This window comes from Leuciscus leuciscus (genome assembly GCF_965113295.1).
Source record: "Leuciscus leuciscus genome assembly, chromosome: 13".
Taxonomy (NCBI): Eukaryota; Metazoa; Chordata; class Actinopteri; order Cypriniformes; family Leuciscidae; genus Leuciscus; species Leuciscus leuciscus.
The window spans coordinates 24,064,246-24,086,969 of record NC_138737.1 but is presented as its reverse complement, the minus strand read 5'-3'; the positions used below and the strand labels follow the sequence as shown (position 1 = coordinate 24,086,969).

Below are 22,724 nucleotides of genomic sequence, written 5' to 3'. Positions count from 1 at the left end.
AATATAACGGCCGTGGCGCATCACTACACTGTCTGGGATTTGTCGTGACTCGTGTCGCGCCAGAGCATCCAGTGTAATATCAGTGGGGTCTGTCTTTTGTTGGATCGCGCAGTTCGTGTCTGGCCCGGGGAAGAGACGGAATTCACTTCACCGAGAGAGAGATCAGCAACCAAGGTAAAAAAAAAATAATAAAAAAAATACCTTCTGTGTGTGTTGACAGGATTGTGCCCAGTTTAACCTATGTTAACGTTAGCCTAACGTTAGCTAACGTTTCATTTTACACACTTTGTTAGATTATTGAATTGGCGAGTTAAAATATACCAACGAGCAACGCGTTTACGTTAACAATAAATGTGAATAAACTAATGTGAAATTCTGTTTTGGTTGTAGATACTGTTGGCCTAGCCCAGTGGTTCTCAACTCCAGTCCTCGGGACCCGCTGCTCTGCACATTTTGTATGTCTCCCTTATGTAACACACCTGAACCAGATCATCAGCTCGTCAGGAGAGACTCCATGAACTGATTTGAGTGTGTTAGATAAGAGAGACATACAAAATGTGCAGAGCAGCGGGTCCCGAGGACTGGAGTTGAGAACCACTGGCCTAGCCTACTGATGAGAACCTTTATAGTTTTAGCATTAGTTTGCAAACTATAACATATTATAGTTTTTTTTATGTAATTTAATATTTACTTCCATTTTTATATGTGTTTAACCCTAAAGGCCCTTTCACACCGGATGCGTAACGAAAAAGCGAAACGAAAAAGCGAATAGTTCGTGTGCGAATAGTTCGCATCAAAACCATTCACATCAGCCGCGACGCGAATTTGCGACGTCTGTGACGTTCAGAGAGCTTCAACATTCCCAAACTTTCGCGCGAATCGCGCCGACAGCTGAGAAAACATGGACACTTCATCATCATCATCATCATCATCATCCAGTCATATAGCATCCAGTGAAGACGAGCTTTTCATTTTATTTAAAAGACAGAAAAGAAGGTTTTGGGTGCACCCAATCTTACAGAACAGAGAGTCTGAAGGGGAGTATGCTTATGTGCACAGTTTTTTTTTTTTTGCGTCTTCAACTAAACACAGTGCGTTTTGTAATGTAACTACACATTACATGTAACACACGAAGTAAGTAAGTTAAAAATCATTCGACTAGAAACTGTAGATATCACACAAAGAATGTATAGTATACTAAAAGCAGCCCTAAATAGTCTCACTACATTTTGTTACGTGTTCAAAGTAAACACGGTCTCTGTCTCTATCTTTGACGATAATAGTGTTAGCTTTGTATCCCAAATGTAGTTTGGCCTGCTAGCCTACACAGCACAGGACTATATGACTAAAACTATCACACAACAAACTCACAGTCAAGATAACCGAGTTGGTTGGCAATACTACGCCACACATTGTCTTTCAAATCGTTGTCCTTGTAGTCTGTGATTGGCTGAAGCCTATTCTGTCGCCGCAAAAGTAAAAAAAAATCGACATCGAAGCGAATAAAATAAAAGTCGTTTTTTCGCCGCTGCGCATTCGTGTTCGGTGTGGAAGCACTCATTACACACACAGCTGATCGAAAAATAAAACCATCGCGCGAATGATTCGTGCGTCAAAATCGCGTCCAGTGTGAAAGGGCCTTAAGTTTAAAATATTATGTCTGACCCCCCAGCGTGAGTTTTTCAAGGCGACCGTTATTTAGAACGTGTCACTTTATGGTTTCCATGGTGACGCGTCATTGCTTGTCACGTGACACACCGCAGCAACAACAGAGCTGAATGAATGATGATCTGCTTTTATGTCATTTTTCCTTTTTTATTCAAAATATTCACAAATTTGTTTGATATGGCATGAAATATATGATATTCCGATTGCCAAATATATCCAAGTGGAAGTGTTTTGTTGTTTAAACACCTTTATAACGATCGCGTTAGTTGAGCTGTGTCGCTACTCGATACGTACCGGAAACACGATCTGTTCTGCGCATGTGCGAGAACGAGACTCCTTCCTGTCTGATGTCGAAACCATTTACGGCAGTTGTTGTTCGACACTACACGATCCGTATCGTAACTGAAGCCCCTTAACTGACTTTTATTTATACTTTGTCATTTTATTTATTTCTGTCAGGTCCATTAAGTCAAGAACACACAGACAATAAAAATAAAGAATTTTTATAGAGTAGATTGCAAACAAGTTGATGTTCTTGAATTGAAATTTGGCGGTATGGCTCTGTTCAGGGAGTCCTCTGACCTTTCATGAGCACCATGAAATAGCAGAGAGTCAGAGGACAGCAGCAGCAGCATTAGGGGACGCTCACACAGTTTAGGACTGTGAGAGCTAAAATATCCCCCCTGTGAACAGAGCAGGCAACATGACATAACGCAAATGCCACGTTATGCATAAGGAGGAGCTGGGGAGGTGGCGGGCAGCAGAAGCGAGCAGCAAGCATGTATGAGCAAACTGAATGTGCTTTAAATAGGGCGCCTTGTTTGAGCTTTGGCCATTGAGCAGCGAGGGGAGTTAACGAGCTAATGCAGCTCAGCTGGAGCAGATCAGCTGACGGGACAGTGTTGTTAGCAAACAGCATTAGCAGCGTCTTGACTACCTGGCCTGCCAGAACTGACGCTGACGCTCAATTTCTGTCAGGTCCATTAAGTCAAGAACACACAGACAATAAAAATAAAGAATTTTTATAGAGTAGATTGCAAACAAGTTGATGTTCTTGAATTGAAATTTGGCGGTATGGCTCTGTTCAGGGAGTCCTCTGACCTTTCATGAGCACCATGAAATAGCAGAGAGTCAGAGGACAGCAGCAGCAGCATTAGGGGACGCTCACACAGTTTAGGACTGTGAGAGCTAAAATATCCCCCCAAACAAAACCACACCTGGCAATCCTCTGAGATACAGAGGATGATTTTATTTGAACAATTTATATGCTTAGTAATCTACGAATATATACGGATAATTTGCAATATGTTATAATCAGATGAGTCCTGACCACCCATGAGATAGCAGAATCAGGGGACAGCAGCAGCAGTATGTTCTGATCAGATGAGTCCCCTGACCATTCATGAATTAGCAGAAGTCAGGGTACAGCAGCAGTATGAGGAGATAGCAGCCGCATATAGGGACAGCATTATCAGCATGAGGGGATGCAGCAGCAGCATAAGGGCTCTCACATTATTTTGACTAGATGAGCTAGCCCCCCCAAAACAGAAACTGAGTGTCTCGAACGGTGTCGTCTGAGCCAGCCTAATTTAGCAATTTATATTATGGTAAAATTATTAATTAATAACTGAAATGATTATTCAAGACTGCAATAGCTAAAACATGCTGTTACCTAGAATTATCTGACTTTGAACTGTTTTGACAGTCTACAGTGTAAGCGCTATGAAGAGATGACTAAGCCACCTTCTGAGAAACAGCTAGATGAAGGAATTAAACAGCTTTTACCAGCGTACAGATCAGCAGAAGCGAGCAGCAAGCATGTATGAGCAAACTGAATGTGCTTTAAATAGGGCGCCTTGTTTGAGCTTTGGCCATTGAGCAGCGAGGGGAGTTAACGAGCTAATGCAGCTCAGCTGGAGCAGATCAGCTGACGGGACAGTGTTGTTAGCAAACAGCATTAGCAGCGTCTTGACTACCTGGCCTGCCAGAACTGACGCTGACGCTCAATTGTTTATTTTATTTTATTTTAACTTTAATTTATTTTCTTCTCCCTAAAGTTGTGTGTTATTCTACGTGCTCCGTTTCCACTCATATTTTTGGCAATTCTGTATAAGCCAGTTATTGTTGTAAATTTTACATCAAAAAAAAAAAAAAAAAGACCCGTATCGGAAATAGTTATTTACTAGTGATTATTTTAACATAAAAAAAATAAAAAAAATAAAAAAATGATAAAAAAACCTTGACATATATATATATATATATATCAAGGTTACATTAAATTGATTCAATTAAACAAATGGAGAAATAAATAGTTTATGTATGGGAAATACAGATTGCATTAAGTGTGCGCAGTATGATGGTTGTAGTGTGCGATCAGCCTCCTCTGCAAAAAGTAATATTGTAATATATTGTAATATTTACAATATTACTACATGTAATATTTCATTTGGTAAAGGTTTGTTCTACTTATTTCAGCATACTTTTAACAAATGTCTGCACTCAAGAAAACACAAACACACAAGATAAAATTTTTTTTTTATTAATAAATTAATTCATCCATATATCATCCATCCCTCCATCTCTCTCTCCATCTATTTATCCATCCATCTACCCCTCCATCTATATCCATCCCTCCCTCCCTCGCACACTTGCTCACTCTCACACACACTCTCACTCGCTCACTCTCACACACACGCTCTCACTCGCTCGCTCTCACACACTCACACACATTCTTGAACTTTCACATAAAATGCCAAAGAATCCATGTTTTCGCACATGCAGGACAGTACAGTATAAATCATGACAGTAAAGTACGGATCGAGTAGTGACAGTGACGTTGTCGTAAAAACATTGACGATGACAGGAAGTGGCAGAAAAACTTCGTTCTCGCACATGCGCAGTACAGATCGTGTTACCGGTACGGATCGAGTAGCGACAAGCTGTATGCGCGATGGGCGCCGCCATCTTAGTTTGTGCCGCAGACACAGTTCAGAGAATCGGATCTGTTGGATTTACAACACGTGAATTCATCCACTTCTCCCGAAATACATAAAAGTAAGTGGCAGGTGAACTGGGAGAAGAATAGAGTAAACTTTAAAGTTACTTACACAATGTGTATCTGATATGAATAAAACTAATGATAATGGAAAGGATTATTATTGTCTCTTCCTTTACAAACTCTAAATGTATTGTTTTAAGTACTTATATGTCTGAAACCTAAAATAAACATTATGTGGTTGAAAACACTGAAAAGTTGTGATGTATGACAGCTCTGAGCGCGCCTGTCTCTGGCTCAGCGCCAGCCAACGCGCCAAAGCACATTTGAATTTAGCAGTTGATCACGTCATGCACTGACCGTTCTAATCACACAGGTGTGATCGTACGCTCCAGGCAGAGCCATATAGAGAGAGAGAGTTGCGACAACGGAAATTCAAAATGCTTAGTTGTCACGTTGATTTTTGGTAGTTTGTAGTCAATAAATTAATTGATTTACAATATGTATATAATACACTGATATGTGAATGTAGTATGTGTTTGTAGTTACAGTAATTTTATTTTTAAAAGATACAAATCTGCTAGTATTTAATGTTTATAGTGGTCAACCAGCATTGCCTGCCGTTTGTTAACATATTTCTGGCTACGTATGTTAACTGTTACCTTGGTTAAAGACCGTGTTGCAGTTGTTTTGAAGTATTTCAAGTATTTCATTTAGTTTCGCGTTTAAAGTCTGTGTAGAGAGAATGGTGTCGTCTTAGCGGCCCATAATTTAATAACAAATGATCGTTCCGACGGAAGCGAATCAATGAACAATAACTTTAGCTGGAAAATAACTTTATTAAAGAACCGCTATAAAGCCAAAACAATCTCTGTTACCATAAATTATACGTGTATCTCTGTAAAGCTGCTTTGAAACAATCTACATTGTTAAAAGCGCTATATAAATGAAGATGACTTGACTTGACTATTTTTTGTTCTTAAACTAGAATGTTATTTAAAGGTATCACGTAATGTTCACTATGGTTTCACAAGGACAGAGACTTGCAGGTAACAGGTGATTGTCTTAAAAAAATCCATTGCAAACAAGTAAAATGTAGAATTTAATTAAGTGAAATTTCATTAATCTTAATGTTTACAATGCTTATGCACCCCATGCACTTATTACTGTATAAATTAATACATAATATATGAATGTATAATATTATATTTTCAAACAAAACATGATTATTACACACACACACATTATTTCATTAATGTCCATGTGCATTTACTTTTAACATAATTTGATAAATTCATGACCTACATCACTTTAATCTATAAAACCTATTTATTTGGTTATTTTATTATAGTAATTAAAGTATACATGATAATGCATCGTCCAGAGGAGCCTTAATGATGAGTGAAAAGGGTTGTAGATCTCTCAAATACTGGTAAAAACTGCTTTCAAGTATGGGTAGGTTGGTACACTTTCCATGTCAGGTGAATTTAAACATTTAGAAATGTTTACAGCTGAAACTTGTTTAAATTTCAAAAAGTCAAAGTTCACTACTCAAAAATATACATTACATCAGTTTTAATATATATATATATATATATATATATATATATATATATATATATATACTTTTGCATTGATTTAGCACAATGGGATTTATAAATGTCTAATAAACTGCACGTCAAGCATGTTGTCTGTCATTTCCTCTATGTTGTTCTTGTGGTGTCTGACACAGAGAGGAGAAAATATGCTGAAACTGAAGGTGAGGGTACAGCGTCAGTGCAGGGAGTCTTCATGATCCACTGAATCCCTTTGAGCTTCTTGTGTTGAGAGAGATAAAGGAGACAAAAACGGGACAAATTATATACAGTAGTAGTCTATATTACATGTTGTGGTATTTAGTATTATTCCCCGTTAAGTCTAGTGTGATTTGTTTTTTTAAATGGCTTGCTGCTTTTAAGCATTGTTTTTAATCTCACAAATAAACTTCCATTTCCCTTTCCCATCAATCCAAAAATCAGCTGAGCTGAAACATAATATAGACAGCCTAATAGTCAACAGAAACACAATGTCTAAACTCCACCCATACGTTTTTGTTACTCAAAAATGCAATCTTAAAGGTAGGGTAGGTAATCATTTTTCTAAAAAAAAAAACATTCCAAATTTGTTTAAACTGTCTTTATATACCAATACATAATTAAAATGTAAGTACTCTGAAAAAGAAAATATAAAAATCGAGTGACTGTAGACCTTTTAATCTGCAATAAACACAGCTCATTATTTCCATTCACTCCACCCCCTCCCTTCTGAGCTCCTTCCAAAGCCACGCCCCCAAAACACATGAACGCGCGACGCCAAACGCTCAGGCTGGAACAAGACGCATTTATTACCTGAGACGAGTGGAGAGGAAGGAGCGCAGTTACCCCTTTTCCACCAACAAGAACCAGGTGCTGGTTCGGAGCTAGAGCTAGTGCCGGTTCAGAGTTGGTTCGACTGACGAGCCTCCAAAGAACCGGTTTGCTTTTCCACAGGAAAAAGAGCCAGCGCAGAGCCAGGTCTTACGTCACAGCTACGTCTCATCTTTCCCAGCAACGCTAGCGCGGCGGCGCCAAACACAAACACATCATCAACAATGGCGGACGTTGCTTTGCTATTGATGTTCATGGCTTTGCGGACCTACATCGGCATCCAAACACGGCGGATCCAACGTTTTCGCGCGGCTCGCCATTATTTGTACAGACGGAGATTACAGGCGAGAGTAACGGTATGTACATAACATTTATTTTTAACAATAAGATGCCGACTTTAGCCTGAGATTTATATTTTAGCCTCAGCATGTTGCTAACCTCCTAGCATCGACTTTGCTGATAATCGATCACATTGTAGTTAAATAAATATGTATTAAGCATTGGTTGAATAAGTATAACTGTTGAAAAGGCTCTGTTAATTCTTATTGGTGGGTTGTGAATGATTGACACGCCCCCCACGCCACTTGGAAGATTATGAGGTGGAATATAGCGGCTTCCAGCATACATATCCACCTACTTCCAGGATGCAGCCAGAGCCTTACCGCTGGGAGTCAGGAAATGAGGGTGCTGTCGGGATGACACCCTTCACCAGGTGGCATGCTACTAACCGAGGTGATGTTACTGAGGATACTGGAGACCAGTATGAAGAACGAGATGCTCAAACAGTGATTTGGCAGCTACGAGAAGAGAACAGACGCCTGCATAAAACCATTGAGGACATGAAACACAGCTCTGAAAGGGATGAAACAGACTCATCACAGTGTCCTGTGCCTTTTCCTCGCACTCACTCATTGACAAATGCAGTTAAGAAACCTTCTCCTGTCCCAACTCCACGTCTAAGCAAGTTAGCAGTAGCTCAAATGAGTAATCAGATTTCTAAAGAGACTAGAAAATCAGTTATGGATGACGGAAAGGAAGAGTCGGCAGATGAGGAGCTAGACTGTGAAATTAATTTGTCAGGTGAACTTTCAGAAATGAGACTGCAGCCCACATCAAAGAACAGGTATGTGCAATATCAACCAAATTCGCCAAATCCATGTACATCGCAACCTCAGCACAAGATAAGTGTACACGCTGCACAAAGCGCAAGCTTTGCACATGACCAAAGACATATCCCACCAAAGCCACAAATACGTCATCCTTCCGCTGCAGCTGACTTCAGATTTAGAGAACAAATTGATTACCACCCAAGACATCATTATCATCCAAGAGACTTCATTCAACGCTCTCATTCTCCTCCCACCAGAGAGAGCATTTACCGAGGTCCGAACCCTTCAATACCAGATTTCACAGTGGAAGACCCACGACAGTTTGCTAGACTCAAAATATCTCTTGACAATTTGCTGCCATACGATGCTACTGAACAGTTTAAATATCAAATTCTGCTTGAGCATTTGAAATTTGAAGAGGCCCTTTTAATCGCTGATTCTTACAGCAACTCCCGTTATCCATACACCCAAACAATGCAATCGCTGACTGAACATTATGGACAGCCACATCAATTGGCGTTGCAGAAAATTGCTGACTTGATGGACGGGCCAAATATTCGCAGTGGAGACACTCAGGCCTTTCGTAAGTTTGCCCTCAGAGTTCGAGCATTAGTGGGTATGCTTGACCAGCTGGATGAGAAGGGAGCTATTGAATTGCAGTGTGGTTCACATGTGGCAAGACTCATGTCTAAACTCCCTCACGATCTCAAGGCTAACTTCAAGAGGTATGTTCACCCACTCAGAAACCCAATTCCAAACCTGCTCGACTTTTCACACTGGCTTGAGTTCGAGCTGCAGGTGCAGCCCACTGACTGTAAACTCAATACTAGTGAAATGAGGGGACATGTTAGTCAGCAGAAAGAAGCTCCGCGACAGCGTAAGCACATTTTTCAGACAGCAGCCATTTTGCATGGTGTGGATCAGTCCACAAACCCTCCAGTTGCAAAACCATCAGAATTTCAAAACCCCGTCAAGAATGTGTACTGTCATTACTGTGACAATAATCACCACTATCTTAACCAGTGCAGTAACTTCACACAGTTAACCAGTGAGCTCAAAACTAACTGGATTAAGTCAAATAAGAGATGTTGGAGATGCGGACGGAAACATCAGGCAGCTCAGTGCAGATTGAAAGCCACATGTAAAACTTGCAATGGCAAACATCTAACTGTTTTGCATGACATCAACAGCAAATCAACAGAGATGAAGCACAATCACGAAAGACCCCAAGAGAGTCAGATGCTATACCTAGATCGTCCAGCAGGTGGCAGCCAAGTCCTTCTGAAAATTTGTAAAGTGCTGTTGCGTAATGGCAAAAATTCAATGATGGCTTATGCTATTTTGGACGATGGCTCTGAACGTACAATCCTGCTTCATGGTGCAGCACAGCAGCTTAAACTTAATGGACAGACTGAAACACTCTCTTTGAGAACAGTTCGACATGACACCCAAGTCATACAAGGTACAAGAGTATCTTTCACTCTGTCCCCAGCATTTCAGCCAAGCAAAAGGTTCAAGATAACGGGTGCCTTTACAGCTGAGAATTTTGGCTTGGCCAAGCATTCACATCCAGTTACCCTTCTGCAAAGGAAATACCAGCATCTCCAAGGACTGCCTCTTCATGCCTTTTCTCAGGTTCAGCCATTGTTGCTTATAGGCTCTGATCATCACCATTTAATCATCCCCATGGAGCCAGTTCACTTCGGCCCACCAGGCGGGCCAGCTGCTATAAGGACCAGATTAGGCTGGACACTGCAAGGGCCAGCCAATGTACTCCAGCACCAAATCCCAGAGCATCAATGCCTTTTCACATCTGTGACTTCCACCTCATCAGAGCTGTTGCAACATGTGGAGAGACTCTGGCAGCTTGACATATTACCATACCGCAATGAGAAGGTGGTGACACGCTCACGTTGTGATCAGGAGGCCATCACTCTGCTTGAGACCAAGACTGCAAGGGTAAATGTAAATGGAGTGCTTCGTTACGCCACACCGCTTCTGCGGAAAAGGGACATGCCCAAATTGAAAGCACCTAAAGAGTCTGTTCTCCCCAACCTCAGAGCATTAGAAAGGCGTCTCAGTAAAAGTCCCGAACATGCAAAGGCATATAACCAGGAAATTGAAAGGCTGGATCAATCTGGTTATGTTGTCAAGCTGGCTGCTGAAGCAGTTGATCACAGCCCTGAATCATGGTACATACCGCACCACATGGTACACCATAATGGAAAGCACAGAGTAGTGTACAACTGTTCCTTTCAGTACCAAGGCCATAACCTCAATGAGTACCTCCTAGCTGGGCCTACCCTCACTTCCACTTTACTAGGAGTGTTACTCCGTTTCAGAGAGCATGCGATTGCCATCACAAGTGATATCAAGGGCATGTTTCACCAGATTCGTCTGCTCCCAGAGGATAAACCACTTCTCAGATTTCTGTGGAGAAACATGCAGCGTGATACACCAGTCAATGTCTATGAGTGGCAGGTTTTGCCTTTTGGGACTACATGCAGCCCATGCTGCGCAACATTTGCTGTCCTAAAACATGTCCAAGAGAACACTGTTCCAGGAGAAGACGCACGTGTGGCTGTAGAGAAACATTTCTATGTGGACAATTTCCTGCAGAGTGTAACTTCTACTGACAAAGCGACTGAACTGGTGAACAAGCTTCAAGCTCTTTTAGTTTCTGGTGGGTTCGAGTTAAGACAGTGGGCTAGCAACATTCCTTCTGTCGTTGCACACCTTCCTGTAGAAGCCAGATCTGAGAGAAATGAGCTTTGGCTTACTGAAAAGCAATGGGATGTCTCCGAATCTACCTTGGGTCTACATTGGCTTTGCCAAGCAGACACACTTGGTTACAAAGCTCGGCTGAAGGAACCACAAGTTCCTACAATGAGGTATGTCTATCAGGTCGTAGCTAGTCAGTATGACCCACTAGGCTACATTATCCCCTTCACAACTAGAGCCAAAGTACTGATACAAAGACTGTGGGATAAAAAACGAGAGTGGGATGACCCATTGCTACCAAGTGACCTCTTGCAAGCCTGGCGTGAATGGGAAGAAGAATTGCAGTACCTGAACAAGATTGCTATACCACGATGCTACACTAGCACAGAACTGGATTCTAAAGTGTGCAAAAGAGACATCCACATATTCTGTGATGCTTCTAATAATGCTTATGGGTCAGTGGCGTACCTTAGAACAGAGAGTCCTCAAGGCCAAGTTGAGGTTGCATTTATCACAGCAAGATCAAGGGTGGCACCAAAGCGGCAGTTATCTGTTCCCCGGCTAGAACTCTGTGCAGCACTCAGTGGGGCTCAATTGGCAAGACTTCTGGAAAAGGAACTCACCCTGAACATTCAACAGGTGACATTGTGGAGTGACTCAAAGACAGTTTTATCTTGGATTCAATCAGATTCATGTAGATATAAAGTGTTTGTGGGCACAAGAATTGCAGAAATTCAGGAGCTGACTGCTTCTCAAGCATGGCATTATGTGAAGTCTGAAAACAATCCTGCAGATGACATTACCCATGGTAAAACACTTCACCAACTATCAGTGCCAAGTCACTGGAAACAAGGACCACATTTTTTGTGGCAAGACCCAAGTACCTGGTCTAATGACCCGGAGGAATTGGTCCCAGACAGCACAGATGAAGAGAAGAAAGTAACCTTCTGCAGCCTGACCACAGTAAATTTCTCCGACATAATGCAAGAATTCTCACCATACCGCAGTTTTGATCAACTGGTGGAACATGAAGCACAGAAACTGTTAAAACAAGCCAATCAGACAAGAGATTTATTCGCCCAAGACTATGTAGCTGCTGAGATTTCACTCTTGAAACAAGCCCAAGCTATGTGTTTCCCAGTTGAACTTGATATATTAACATGTGGTAAATCTTTGCCTTCCAACAGCAGATTAGTCTCACTTGCACCAGAGATTGACCAGTCTACTGGGCTCATAAGAGTTGGTGGCCGTTTGCGACGTAGTGAGCTGCTTAGGCCAGATACTGCCCATCCAATTGTCATTGATCCCAAACACCCACTCAGTCAACTCCTGATCCAACATTATGATGAAAAACTTCATCATCCTGGCCCAGAAAGAGTATTTGCTGAGTTACGCCGTAAATACTGGATCATTAGAGGGCGAGAAGCAGTACGGCGGCACCAACATCAGTGTCGTGAATGCAAAAAATGGCGTGGAAAGCCTGAAGTGCCGAAAATGGCTGATTTACCACCAGCCCGACTCCGTCTCTACCGCCCAGCTTTTTATTCGACAGGTGTTGATTGTTTTGGGCCTTTCACAATCAAAGTAGGCCGGCGCAATGAAAAACGGTGGGGGATCATATTTAAATGTATGACGACCAGAGGAGTCTACATTGATTTACTTCCTAAAATTGATACAGATTCATTCCTCATGGCCCTACGCAGATTCATTGCACGCAGAGGAACTCCCCATGAACTCTATTCTGACCGGGGAACAAACTTCAAAGGAGGAGAAAGGGAACTATCAGAAGCATTTGCAGCCATGCAACCCAATCTGCAAAGTCAGCTTGCAAAGCAGAAAATTCAGTTCAAATTCAATCCCCCTGGAGCTCCTCATTTTGGTGGACTATGGGAGAGGGAGATCAGGTCTCTAAAATCTGCTCTCAATGTTACACTTGGAGCCCAACATGTAACTGAGGAAGTGCTTAGTACAGTGCTTACAGAGATCGAAGGCATGTTAAACTCCAAACCCCTTGGCTACGTGTCATCGGACGTAGCAGATGTTGACCCCATCACTCCAAACAGCCTGTTATTGGGGCGGCCAGACCCTGATTTACCCCAAATTGTATACCCTGAGTCCGAATTACTTAGCAGAAAACGCTGGAGACATAGCCAGGTCCTTGCCGACCATTTTTGGGCCCACTTCATCAAGAGATACTTGCCTGAACTGCAAACTCGTACAAAGTGGATGACTGAGACTGGCAAAGATCTAAAGACCGGGACAGTAGTGATGATTGTGGATCACCAATTGCCTCGAGCCCTCTGGCCAGTGGGTAAGGTCTCAGCCACAGTACCCGGTGCTGATGGGAAAATCAGAACTGCTGAAGTACAAGTGCAGGGTCGGAAATACATCCGACCAGTGAGTAAACTTATCTGTTTGCCACCACTACCTGATGATAACAAAGACTTATAAGCCTTTTCTAAAGTAGAATTTACAACGTAAATTGGGGCGGCTGTTGAAAAGGCTCTGTTAATTCTTATTGGTGGGTTGTGAATGATTGACAGTCGTAACTTAGTCCCGCCCCCAGAGTTTGACGTAACTTATGTTTCGCTTGAAAGCTGTGGAAGGCTCGCGTGTATTCAAGCCATAGATGAGTGTGCGTAACTTTGAAAGTAAGTTTAATTTCCACATATACCGTCTTTAATCTTGTGTATATTGCTATTTGGTGTATTATGTGTTGAAACGTTCTGATGTTGAGTGTTTTCGGATTCCCGTGAAGCTAATGTTAGCGGTATGACTGTGTGCATTATCTTTGCACGTGTGTTCCGATGCGCGCTGTATAAGTGAATTAATGATAACGACTCATATTTTTTCCATATGTTTACTTTAGTGTTTACAATTTACATTTGTTATTAAGCCATATTTATGTGCATCGTAAAGATTACACTGGATTGAGATATGGTTATAAGACGATAGTCACGTGTATATTTATACTCAATTGTTTACATTTTATAGCCATGTATCCTCACGTGTTTATTCTTTTTGAGTAAAATGTTTATCATTTATTACTGTAAACTGATTTTATATTTCTGTTTTTATTATATAAACCACACTCACACACCCTTAAAATCACATTGCATCTGTTCATGCATGCCCTGAGTATGGTGATGGCTTGATCCTACTATTAAAACAGTGATTGGACTTTTGGACTTTTGTGCATTCTTACCGATGCCCCGTGATGATCCCAACTAAGTCAGAACCAGTCAATACAGTCCATAAACCTACTTAACAATAACGATGCCGTTTTGTAAAAACTGTATACGTTATGTTACAAGCAAAAACCACTCACAGTAATAAAACTAGATAATCTGCAGAAAAATGTGACCAGTGTCAGTGTTGTTTTATTATAGGCTTTATTATTATTATTATGTTTTTACTATAACTGCAGATGTAATGTGTAGCCTATTAAAAAAAATGTCCAAATTTAGATTTATACATGGTTTTCACTGGACAAGAAGGCTATGAAAATAAGTTGTCTGAAAACACAATGAACCTAAAAAGACTGAATAAAACCTTATAAATAAAGTAGCCCTGTCTTATAAGTAGTACTTATAGATGAATTAATAAATGCTTCACTGTTACAGCTCAACTGTTTTTATAGTATTTATACTGCACTGTATACTTTATAGAAAATATACATATTGCCCATAAATGAAACTTTTATTTATATATATTTATTTATCTTTACAGGCAATCTTGCAGCTGAAGGCAAGGCGGAGGTCACCAGTAATGTGGGCATACCCACGATCTGATCACTGGTGGGACACAATTGTTCCGGATTTCACCCCGTTACAATTCATGCAGAATTTCCGCGTATCCCCAGAATCGTTTGAGTACATCTGCAGTCAGGTCAAGCATGCCATGGGGAGAAGAAACACAAACTACCGTGTGTGTGTCCCAATCCGAAAGCGTGTGGCAATTGCCATTTGGAAACTCGCCACCGGTGTTGAATACAGGACAATCAGCCATCTTTTTGGAGTAGGTCTCAGCACTGTATTTAATTGTGTTCAGGAATTCTGCAGCACAGTCATCACAATACTCCTTCCCATCCACATAAGATTTCCTGATGCTGAAAAGTTGCTAGAAATGGCCACTTTCTTTAATAATCGTTGGAGAGTTCCACAGTGTGTGGGTGCAATTGATGGCAGCCACATTCCAATAATTGCACCAGAGGATTATCCACGAGACTATTTTAATCGTAAAGGCTGGCATTCTATCGTTCTGCAAGCAGTTGTGGATGGCAAAGGTCTTTTCTGGGATGTTTGTGTTGGCTATCCAGGGAGTGTGCATGATGCCAGAGTTCTACGACAGTCACATTTGTGGGAGGCCCTAAGTGATGGGGAATTACTAGGGCAAAACAAAGTGACCATCTCTGGCTGTGATGTTGGACATTACCTGATTGGTGATCCGGCATACCCCATGCAGAATTGGCTCATGAAGCCCTTTTCCGACACTGGCAGACTGACCCCTGAACAGCACACATACAATTACAGGCTGAGCAGTGCACGATCGGTTGTGGAGATGTCTTTTGGGAGATTAAAAGGACGATGGAGGTGCCTCCTAAAAAGAAATGACTGCAAGCTGGAGCTGAGCAAGAAGATTGCACTGACCTGCTGTGTGCTCCATAACATTTGTGAGGAACATGGTGATAATTTCATTGAAGAACACCCAGACAGGACTCTAAACATTGAACCTCCTGTTCAGAGATTACCTGAGCGTGCAAACACAGAAGGGGCTGACATCAGAGCTGCATTAATGATGTATTTTAACAGAGGGAACGAGTGATTCTTTGAATACACCAATGCCATATTTTAACAACTGTTGTTTGTGTTTAAGGACATCTGCACTTTCCTAAATTGTATTATATTCTCATCCATTGAATAAACCCTATTATCTCTAAAACTTGCATTTTGTGAATAATTTCATAAACCATTTGATTGCCCTGTAAACACCTACTTGACTAACTGCTCAATTCTTGCTTTATGGTCCTCAATCAACGATTGACTTGAACTTTCACACTTCTGACCGGCATGAGATTCTTTTGTAAATATTCTTTTGTTTGAATTCAACCATTATAGCCTTTATTCAGGCATTATGGCTTGCCATCAACTCCACTTAAAGCCCACTATCCACCTATTATCTGAAGCCTTTCTAAACCAAATATTGTGAATTCGTATGCAAAATATATTGTGAAATAGATATAGCTCCTGCACGACAGATGAATAGAGCTACAATTAGCACCAAACACAATTTAAAATATTAGCCTACACCTTTCCTCAATTCACTTTAAACCACCAAGTTAACTTCCAATCATGAACTAATTTGGATTTTAATCATATTTAATGGTGAAATGTTATAGATTTTTATATGCAGCTAATCGCTTCCCCTGATTAACATGTTTAATGTCACATTTATATGAAAATAGACTAAATTGCATTAAAAACACAAAACCATATACAATATTTGCTGTGTATATGGCAAATAAGTGTTAAAGAAACTGAACCAGACATTTGCATTAATAAACATGTTTATTTAAACAAAAACAACCAATAGAAATCTTTATAAAACTTAGAAAAATATAAAGTGCAGTAAGTGAAAACAAAAATTGTAAATAATTTAAATAAAGTTACATAAAAAGCAGCAACCAAAAATACTGCAAATATTTTGTGCACTTGTGCCTCCATTACGGCCATCATGCGCCCAAGCAGACAATGTGTCCGCTCATGTCCTAACGCAAGGCATCATCCGTTTCTGTGCTGTAAGAACCTCTCATCTGCGAATTGTCTGCAATCATTTTTGCACTCCTGCCTCCATCACGGCCACCATGCGCCCCATGAGTCCAAGCAGAGAATGCGTGTCCGCTCTCATGTCCTGACGCAAGGCATCATCCATTTCCTTGCTGTGCTGCAAGAACCTCTCATCTGCCCTTTCTAAATATTGCACCAGTTCTGAGGTACTATCTCTCTTCCTTTTTCCTGTGTACAACAATAAGCAGATAACAGATCATCAATGTGTTGTCATAGCATTGCAAATAATTGTTTTCTGCAGGGAATTACACGTATGCATCTACTATATTAATTATATATAGCATCATACTAAATCAATATCACTTCAGATTTTGCTCATGTGCCATAATTAAGCATCAACATTATATTGCATATAGCAAGATAATGTCAGATTGACTAGGCTATATATTCTATTTTAAACTTTTTTTAAAAATTCTATACTTTTCGTTTAAGGTAATACAATTGAATTGTTACATAAAGCACTTTGTATTGCTGTTCATTTAAGTTAAATGAAGAAAAACATTATTTCAGTACCTGATAGTAATATACAGATATGTAACAGAAAATATATATATATATATTTTACAGACACATCTCAATGTTTGCATAGTGTATGGTGAGACCATTTGCACTTACCCCGTTCTGAAGATGCTTCTCCAGAGCTGCTACACGACGGCGCGGGAGAGCTGCAGCCCAGCGGTGGCGGCAACTCAACATTGTCATCATAACGTTCGTTGATGGCAGACAGTTCTATATTTATAAAAAAAGACAGTGATTTAAAAAAAAAATTCTCCATTACACTTTACACACTGTTCTGTGATAAACATGTAATACAATCCTAGCTAGCCACATTGCAAACACTGATGTAATAAATTAGAAACTTACTAAACAGCTAAAAGAACTTGCTAAGAACAAGTACAATAAAAAAAGAACTTATAAAAAAGAACTTACCAGGATCATTACAACTTTGCTGCAGCGAATCATCCACTATTGACTCGAGCATTACTGTTGCAGAGTTCAGGGCCCCGGTCACCTGGCATGCCGGCCTATCGCCGAGGACAGAGTCCAGAACGTCGAAATGTGTGTTTCGACGTGGGCGACCATTTCCGCTTCGACCGAGATCCTTTTTCTGGTCCCTGTAGTCCTTTTTTAGTTTGTTGCTTATCTGTTCGAGGCTCCGGTCGAACCCCGCTTCAGCCATTTCTCTTTGTATTTTCTGCAAAACCGGTTTCGTCCGCGAAGCCCCGTCTAACTTACTCTGGACTTCAGAAGAGGACCAAAGTGCAAGAAAGCAGCTAGTTTCGTCGTCTGACCACTGCTGTTTTAGTTTAATCGCGTCCATCGTGTTTAGCTGCTGTTAGCTCGATTAGCTGCTATTTGAAAATGGCGGTCACAAGTTTCTCTTCAGTCTTGTTGGCCACGGTAACCCCGCCCCCAGCCTCTGACGCAAGCGGTTCTTTCTTGGCTCCGTTCTAGACCCTGCAATGATTTGGTGCTACTTAAGAACCACTTTTACTGGTTCGGAGCTGGTGCTTTGGCGGTGGAAAAACAAAGAACCGATTTGAAACTAGGCTCTGGCTCCGAACCAGCACCAGTTCTGCCTTGGTGGAAAAGGGGTGACACAGGGCCGGAGTGGGGCCACTTTTCAGCCCGGGAGTTGCAGGCCCAAGACCGGCCCTCTTTTTCCATGGTGGAATTCCAAATTAGCAGTTTTTCCAAATTGGATAAATGAAGCAACAGTTCAGCTCTTACTATTGTGTAGTTTTTATTAATAACATGGTTCAACAAATAATGTAAAGGTTAGATAATAATTCACTTAAGCTGAGAAAGTTAACAAAAAATGTTCCACTATTCCACAAGGATAGGTTGATAAATTAACAAAAGCAGAAAGAAAGAAAGAAAGAAAGAAAGCATTTGAAATGTATCCCACTCTTCCACAAAGAGGCATATTGAACTAATGTTTACAGATTTATTTGTATTCAAAAATATTCAAAAACAATGCATTTTTAATAAAAAAACGTGATACCTAATGACATTTGAGGTTATTAAAACAGTAAGTTTTAAGTAACCGCCCATCGACTGCCAAAAATAAAAGTGTTCGAGCGAGCAAATGCAGGAGATCAAGCGCGAGAGCGTGGGGAATGATCATGCGCGCGCGAGGGCTTGTATTGCGTGCAGAGGAGATGTCATGCGCGCGCGCAGGGTTTGAATTAGCTCGCGATTTCCCATTTCCTCGCGTGTAGATCTGTTATCTTCTCGCGGATGTAATTTACTGCGCGCGCCAGCATCAGTTGTGCGCTCCGTTAATTTTGTCATTGATTTTCCGCCATAGGGCCGGCCCAGCTATCGGTAGGCGACGGCGGTGCCGCGGTAGCCTACCTGAGAAAACGTTTTGGAAAAGACGGGCTATGGACCCAACCAACTGTATGGGAGGGGAGGGAGAACTCCCTCTCATGGTACAACCCATGCAGAGGCTGCGCGCTGTGGTGTCAGGATGCGGAATGAATGTGTGTAGCCTAATGTAACTAACATGACAAAAAAAAAAAAAAAAATTTTTCGTCGACCGGCCCAAAAGTGAAGCGGCCCACCGGGAATTCTCCCGATTCTCCCGATTACCCACCCCGGGCCTGCAGTGACATCATGATGATCATGTCAGAATCACATGTAATAAAATACCTAACTTTATCACTATGAATATAAACAAATAAGATTTCTTTTAGTACTCACTATCAAGCTAGCATATCGATAATGGTAAAGTTTCATTCGGTAACGAGCTATATTTATAAGGCAAAACAAAAACAGGTTGCATTGATACACGTTTTTCCATTACCATCAGTTACACTGTGATGAAGATGAATTTCGTGTAAGATTCATAACATATACGGTGTTTTGCATGTAAGAGTTTCCATGATGAAAACATTGTTGACTCTAATGAAGACTAACGTACACTCCGAGTCCGGAGACAAGTACCGCATCGTCGGTTCGAGGACAGGTCCGGGGTTGAGGGCGAAGCAGAGGAGGTCGTTCAAGAGCGCGGGCAGGGTCCGAGGAAGTAGTTTTTGCCTTGTTTGCCTTCGCTGACTGCATATGCAGGTGCTTTGAGCTGAATATTTCCGGGAACGGTGACATGTGATGAGTGCACGCCGGGCAGCGCGCGCAGTGGGGCTCGGGGCGGGCACGAGACATGAAGGCATCTGATTGGTTTTTTACATTCGCACCGAATGGCAGTGATTGGTCAGAGTTTTTACTGTCCTGCAGCTGCTACAGAGGTCTGATTTTTTTCATTCCTTTTTCTAAACACATAATGTATTGACTACTATCAGGATGGAAGGACCATTTCACCCAGTATAAAAAAAAGTGTTTCTGAACAGGATTACCTACCCTACCTTTAAATAATGTTTTTGTTTTGTTTTGTTATTGCACATTTAATGAGGAATGAAATGGATATTCTCATTTTATCACTTCCACATATCATACTCCCCAATGTTATTTAACCCCTGTTTAGAAGCCTTTCCCTCTTATTACACAACAAAGTATAAAACTGCATTAATAGAACGGGTTTAACCATTAATAGGCTGTTCGTGGTTTGTTATGCGCTACTAACTTTATCCAATGACCTATCTTTTATCTGATAACGTCCCCTAAAACTACTAATTTAGAGAGCAATAATCAACTAGCATGCTTTAATACAAGTTAATTTGATTCAGATGTACTGATAATATACAATCGTATTCTTTAAACGTCTTACCTTTTATAAAAGTCCATCACAAACGGTCTGTTCTACCGCGCTGCTGCCACTTCCGGGAACTATTGAGGGGCTCCACGAGCCGCCATTGCTGTAAAAAAAGCGTTCCATTGTTGTCAATGGAGTTGTCGCAACTCTCTCTCTATATGGCTCTGGCTCCAGGGACCAGCCTAGACTGATCACACCGGTGTGATCGTATGTGCGAAAGGGTTAAAGGCAACTGCAACAAAGCGCCAATTCGCGCCAGTTCTAGCAAGATTCCGGAGGTAGGCCATTTGTGATATATTTTGAGATAAGTTTGCTGAAATGATTAGCAATATGTGAAAATTGCTTTGGAGCCACTGGTGCAGACTAGGTAGCTTACAATATCTTATAAAATCTCTATAAAATTGGCTAACTTTATATCAAATAAGTGACCTTTGCATCATGTCTAACTTTATATTTATTACACAGCAAATGAACCAATCAGAAGATGGGCCATTGTCTTTGTTCAGTCTCGCCAGATTAAATGTATCCAGGTAAGCACTGCAGTAAAACTCTCACTAATTCATTCATACCAAATCTAGCATTTTAAACAACTTAAGTTTATATTTTTGCATTATTTTGATATTTTATTAGGCAGAAGACTCTACCATTGCAGTCCCACCTGACCAGGAAGGTCCTAATATCAGCGCACAGGTGGGTTAACTACTGTTAGTTGGGGGCCTTAAGCACATAAATAGGTAATTTCGCGCAAATTCATCTAAAAGCGCCAAATTTGGCACAGATGTAGCTCAGGTCATACCGAAATGATTTAGCTAGGGCGCCGGAGCCAGCGACCCTCGGGGCCAAGATGGCGGCCAAATCCAATATGGCCACCGCCCGAAAAGGGTCCCGGCTTTAACTTTTGAACCACATGAGTTACAAATACAAACTTGATATGTTTTTCAGCTTAATTGATCATGAGAAACACATAGGAATGTTTATATTTATGACCCAGTATATCTGGACCCCTCGATCCTCCAATTCCAATATGGCCGCTGTCCAAAAAAGCAGTTTGGGCTGTAGTATGGGGCCTTACACCATTGTTCGCGCAAATTCATCTACAAGCACCAAATTTGGCACAGATGTAGCTGAGTGGATACTGAAATGATTTAGCCAGGGTGCCCGAGCCAATGGTCCCTGAGACCAAGATGGCGGCCAAATCCAATATGGCCGCCGTCTGAAAGGGTTTCGGCTATAGCTTTTGAGCCAGATGAGATACAAATACAAACTTGATGTCTATTTTACCTTCTTTGACCATGGGAAACCCATAGGAATACTTACATTTATGATTGGGTATATCAGGACCCCCCAAATTCCCTAAATTCAATATGGCTGCTGTCCAAAAAACGGTTTTGACTACAAATTTTGAACCAAATGCGCTACAAATGAGGATATGGTGTCTATGTTATGTTTATTGACCACAGGAAGTCCACTGGCATATTTATATTTATGCTTGTGTAAGTCTGGAACCTGTATTCTTTTCAAGACTGTGGTTGAAAATCCTTTTTTTTACCACAACTTTGAAGGTTATTCTCAATGTTGATTCATTTCCTTATAAAAGTTAAATGGTTTTCAGTTTACCACAGGTGAATACATTTCAAAGTGTAATCATATAAGAAAAAATAAGACACAATTAATATTGCAAGGCAATATTTATATTATGTCAAATTGTTAAAATAATAATATAGTAAATTTTTCCAAAACTCTTAAAGGTTTGCTTAGCATAACAAAAAAACAGCAATAACATAAAAAACAACAGTGAATTCTCATGGTCTCTCACATGAATTATCATTATCACTCACAATCACCGGATCTCTCATTGTCTTCACCATCATTGTTTGTACAAGCACCCTCACATGCACATATAGAAGTGCAACGAACTCCGGCTTTACAGCACTTACAGTGCCCTCTACATGCTGTCTTGCAGCCACAGTGGAGGAGAATGGTGCAGGCTTTACTGGCGTCTCTGAGATTAGTCCAGTAAGGTTCCCAAGTCTTGCTCGTAGAGTCCCGAAACCATCCCCATGCATTAAATTCTGGGATATCTTGCTGGACAGCGGTTGCCTGATTCCAGTAGAAGCTGGCCTGCAGAAGTGCTCTTTTGATGTGCTGAATCAATGCAGCTTGGGTGGGTGGCAGGTTCTCGAGAGACTTGGTACCATTCGAGAAAAGGTGATGTCTAGCTTCATCTACACGGCTGGAACCACAGCTCTTGCTGTACATGATGAGCTC

General features: G+C 41.1%; 1 protein-coding gene and 1 long non-coding RNA gene across 2 annotated transcripts; both read right to left on the bottom strand.

Annotated features, from left to right (window-relative positions):
- Positions 1-5,752: 5,752 nt before the first annotated feature.
- On the bottom strand, positions 5,753-20,617 carry LOC309512746. The gene is made up of 2 exons (XR_014211165.1): positions 20,472-20,617; positions 5,753-6,480 (listed from the first exon to the last, which is right to left on the bottom strand). It is a non-coding gene; the product is annotated as an uncharacterized lncRNA (long non-coding RNA).
- On the bottom strand, positions 16,215-18,334 carry LOC309511919 (uncharacterized protein). Its single transcript, XM_082187287.1, has 3 exons — positions 17,675-18,334; positions 17,360-17,473; positions 16,215-16,912 (listed from the first exon to the last, which is right to left on the bottom strand). Exons 1-3 carry the CDS (start codon positions 18,063-18,065, stop codon positions 16,728-16,730), a joined length of 690 nt encoding a protein of 229 aa, XP_082043413.1. The 5' UTR covers positions 18,066-18,334; the 3' UTR covers positions 16,215-16,727.
- Positions 20,618-22,724: the final 2,107 nt, after the last annotated feature.

Bases quoted from the DNA above. Each gene is read 5' to 3' on its own strand.
- LOC309511919 (XM_082187287.1), bottom strand. From the start codon at position 18,065: ATGGACGCGATTAAACTAAAACAGCAGTGGTCAGACGACGAAACTAGC. The intron at 17,474-17,674 runs GTAAGTTCTTTT...TTATAAATATAG, and splicing joins GCAAAGTTGTAATGATCCTG to AACTGTCTGCCATCAACGAA. The intron at 16,913-17,359 runs GTAAGTGCAAAT...TGTTGTACACAG, and splicing joins AGAAGCATCTTCAGAACGGG to GAAAAAGGAAGAGAGATAGT.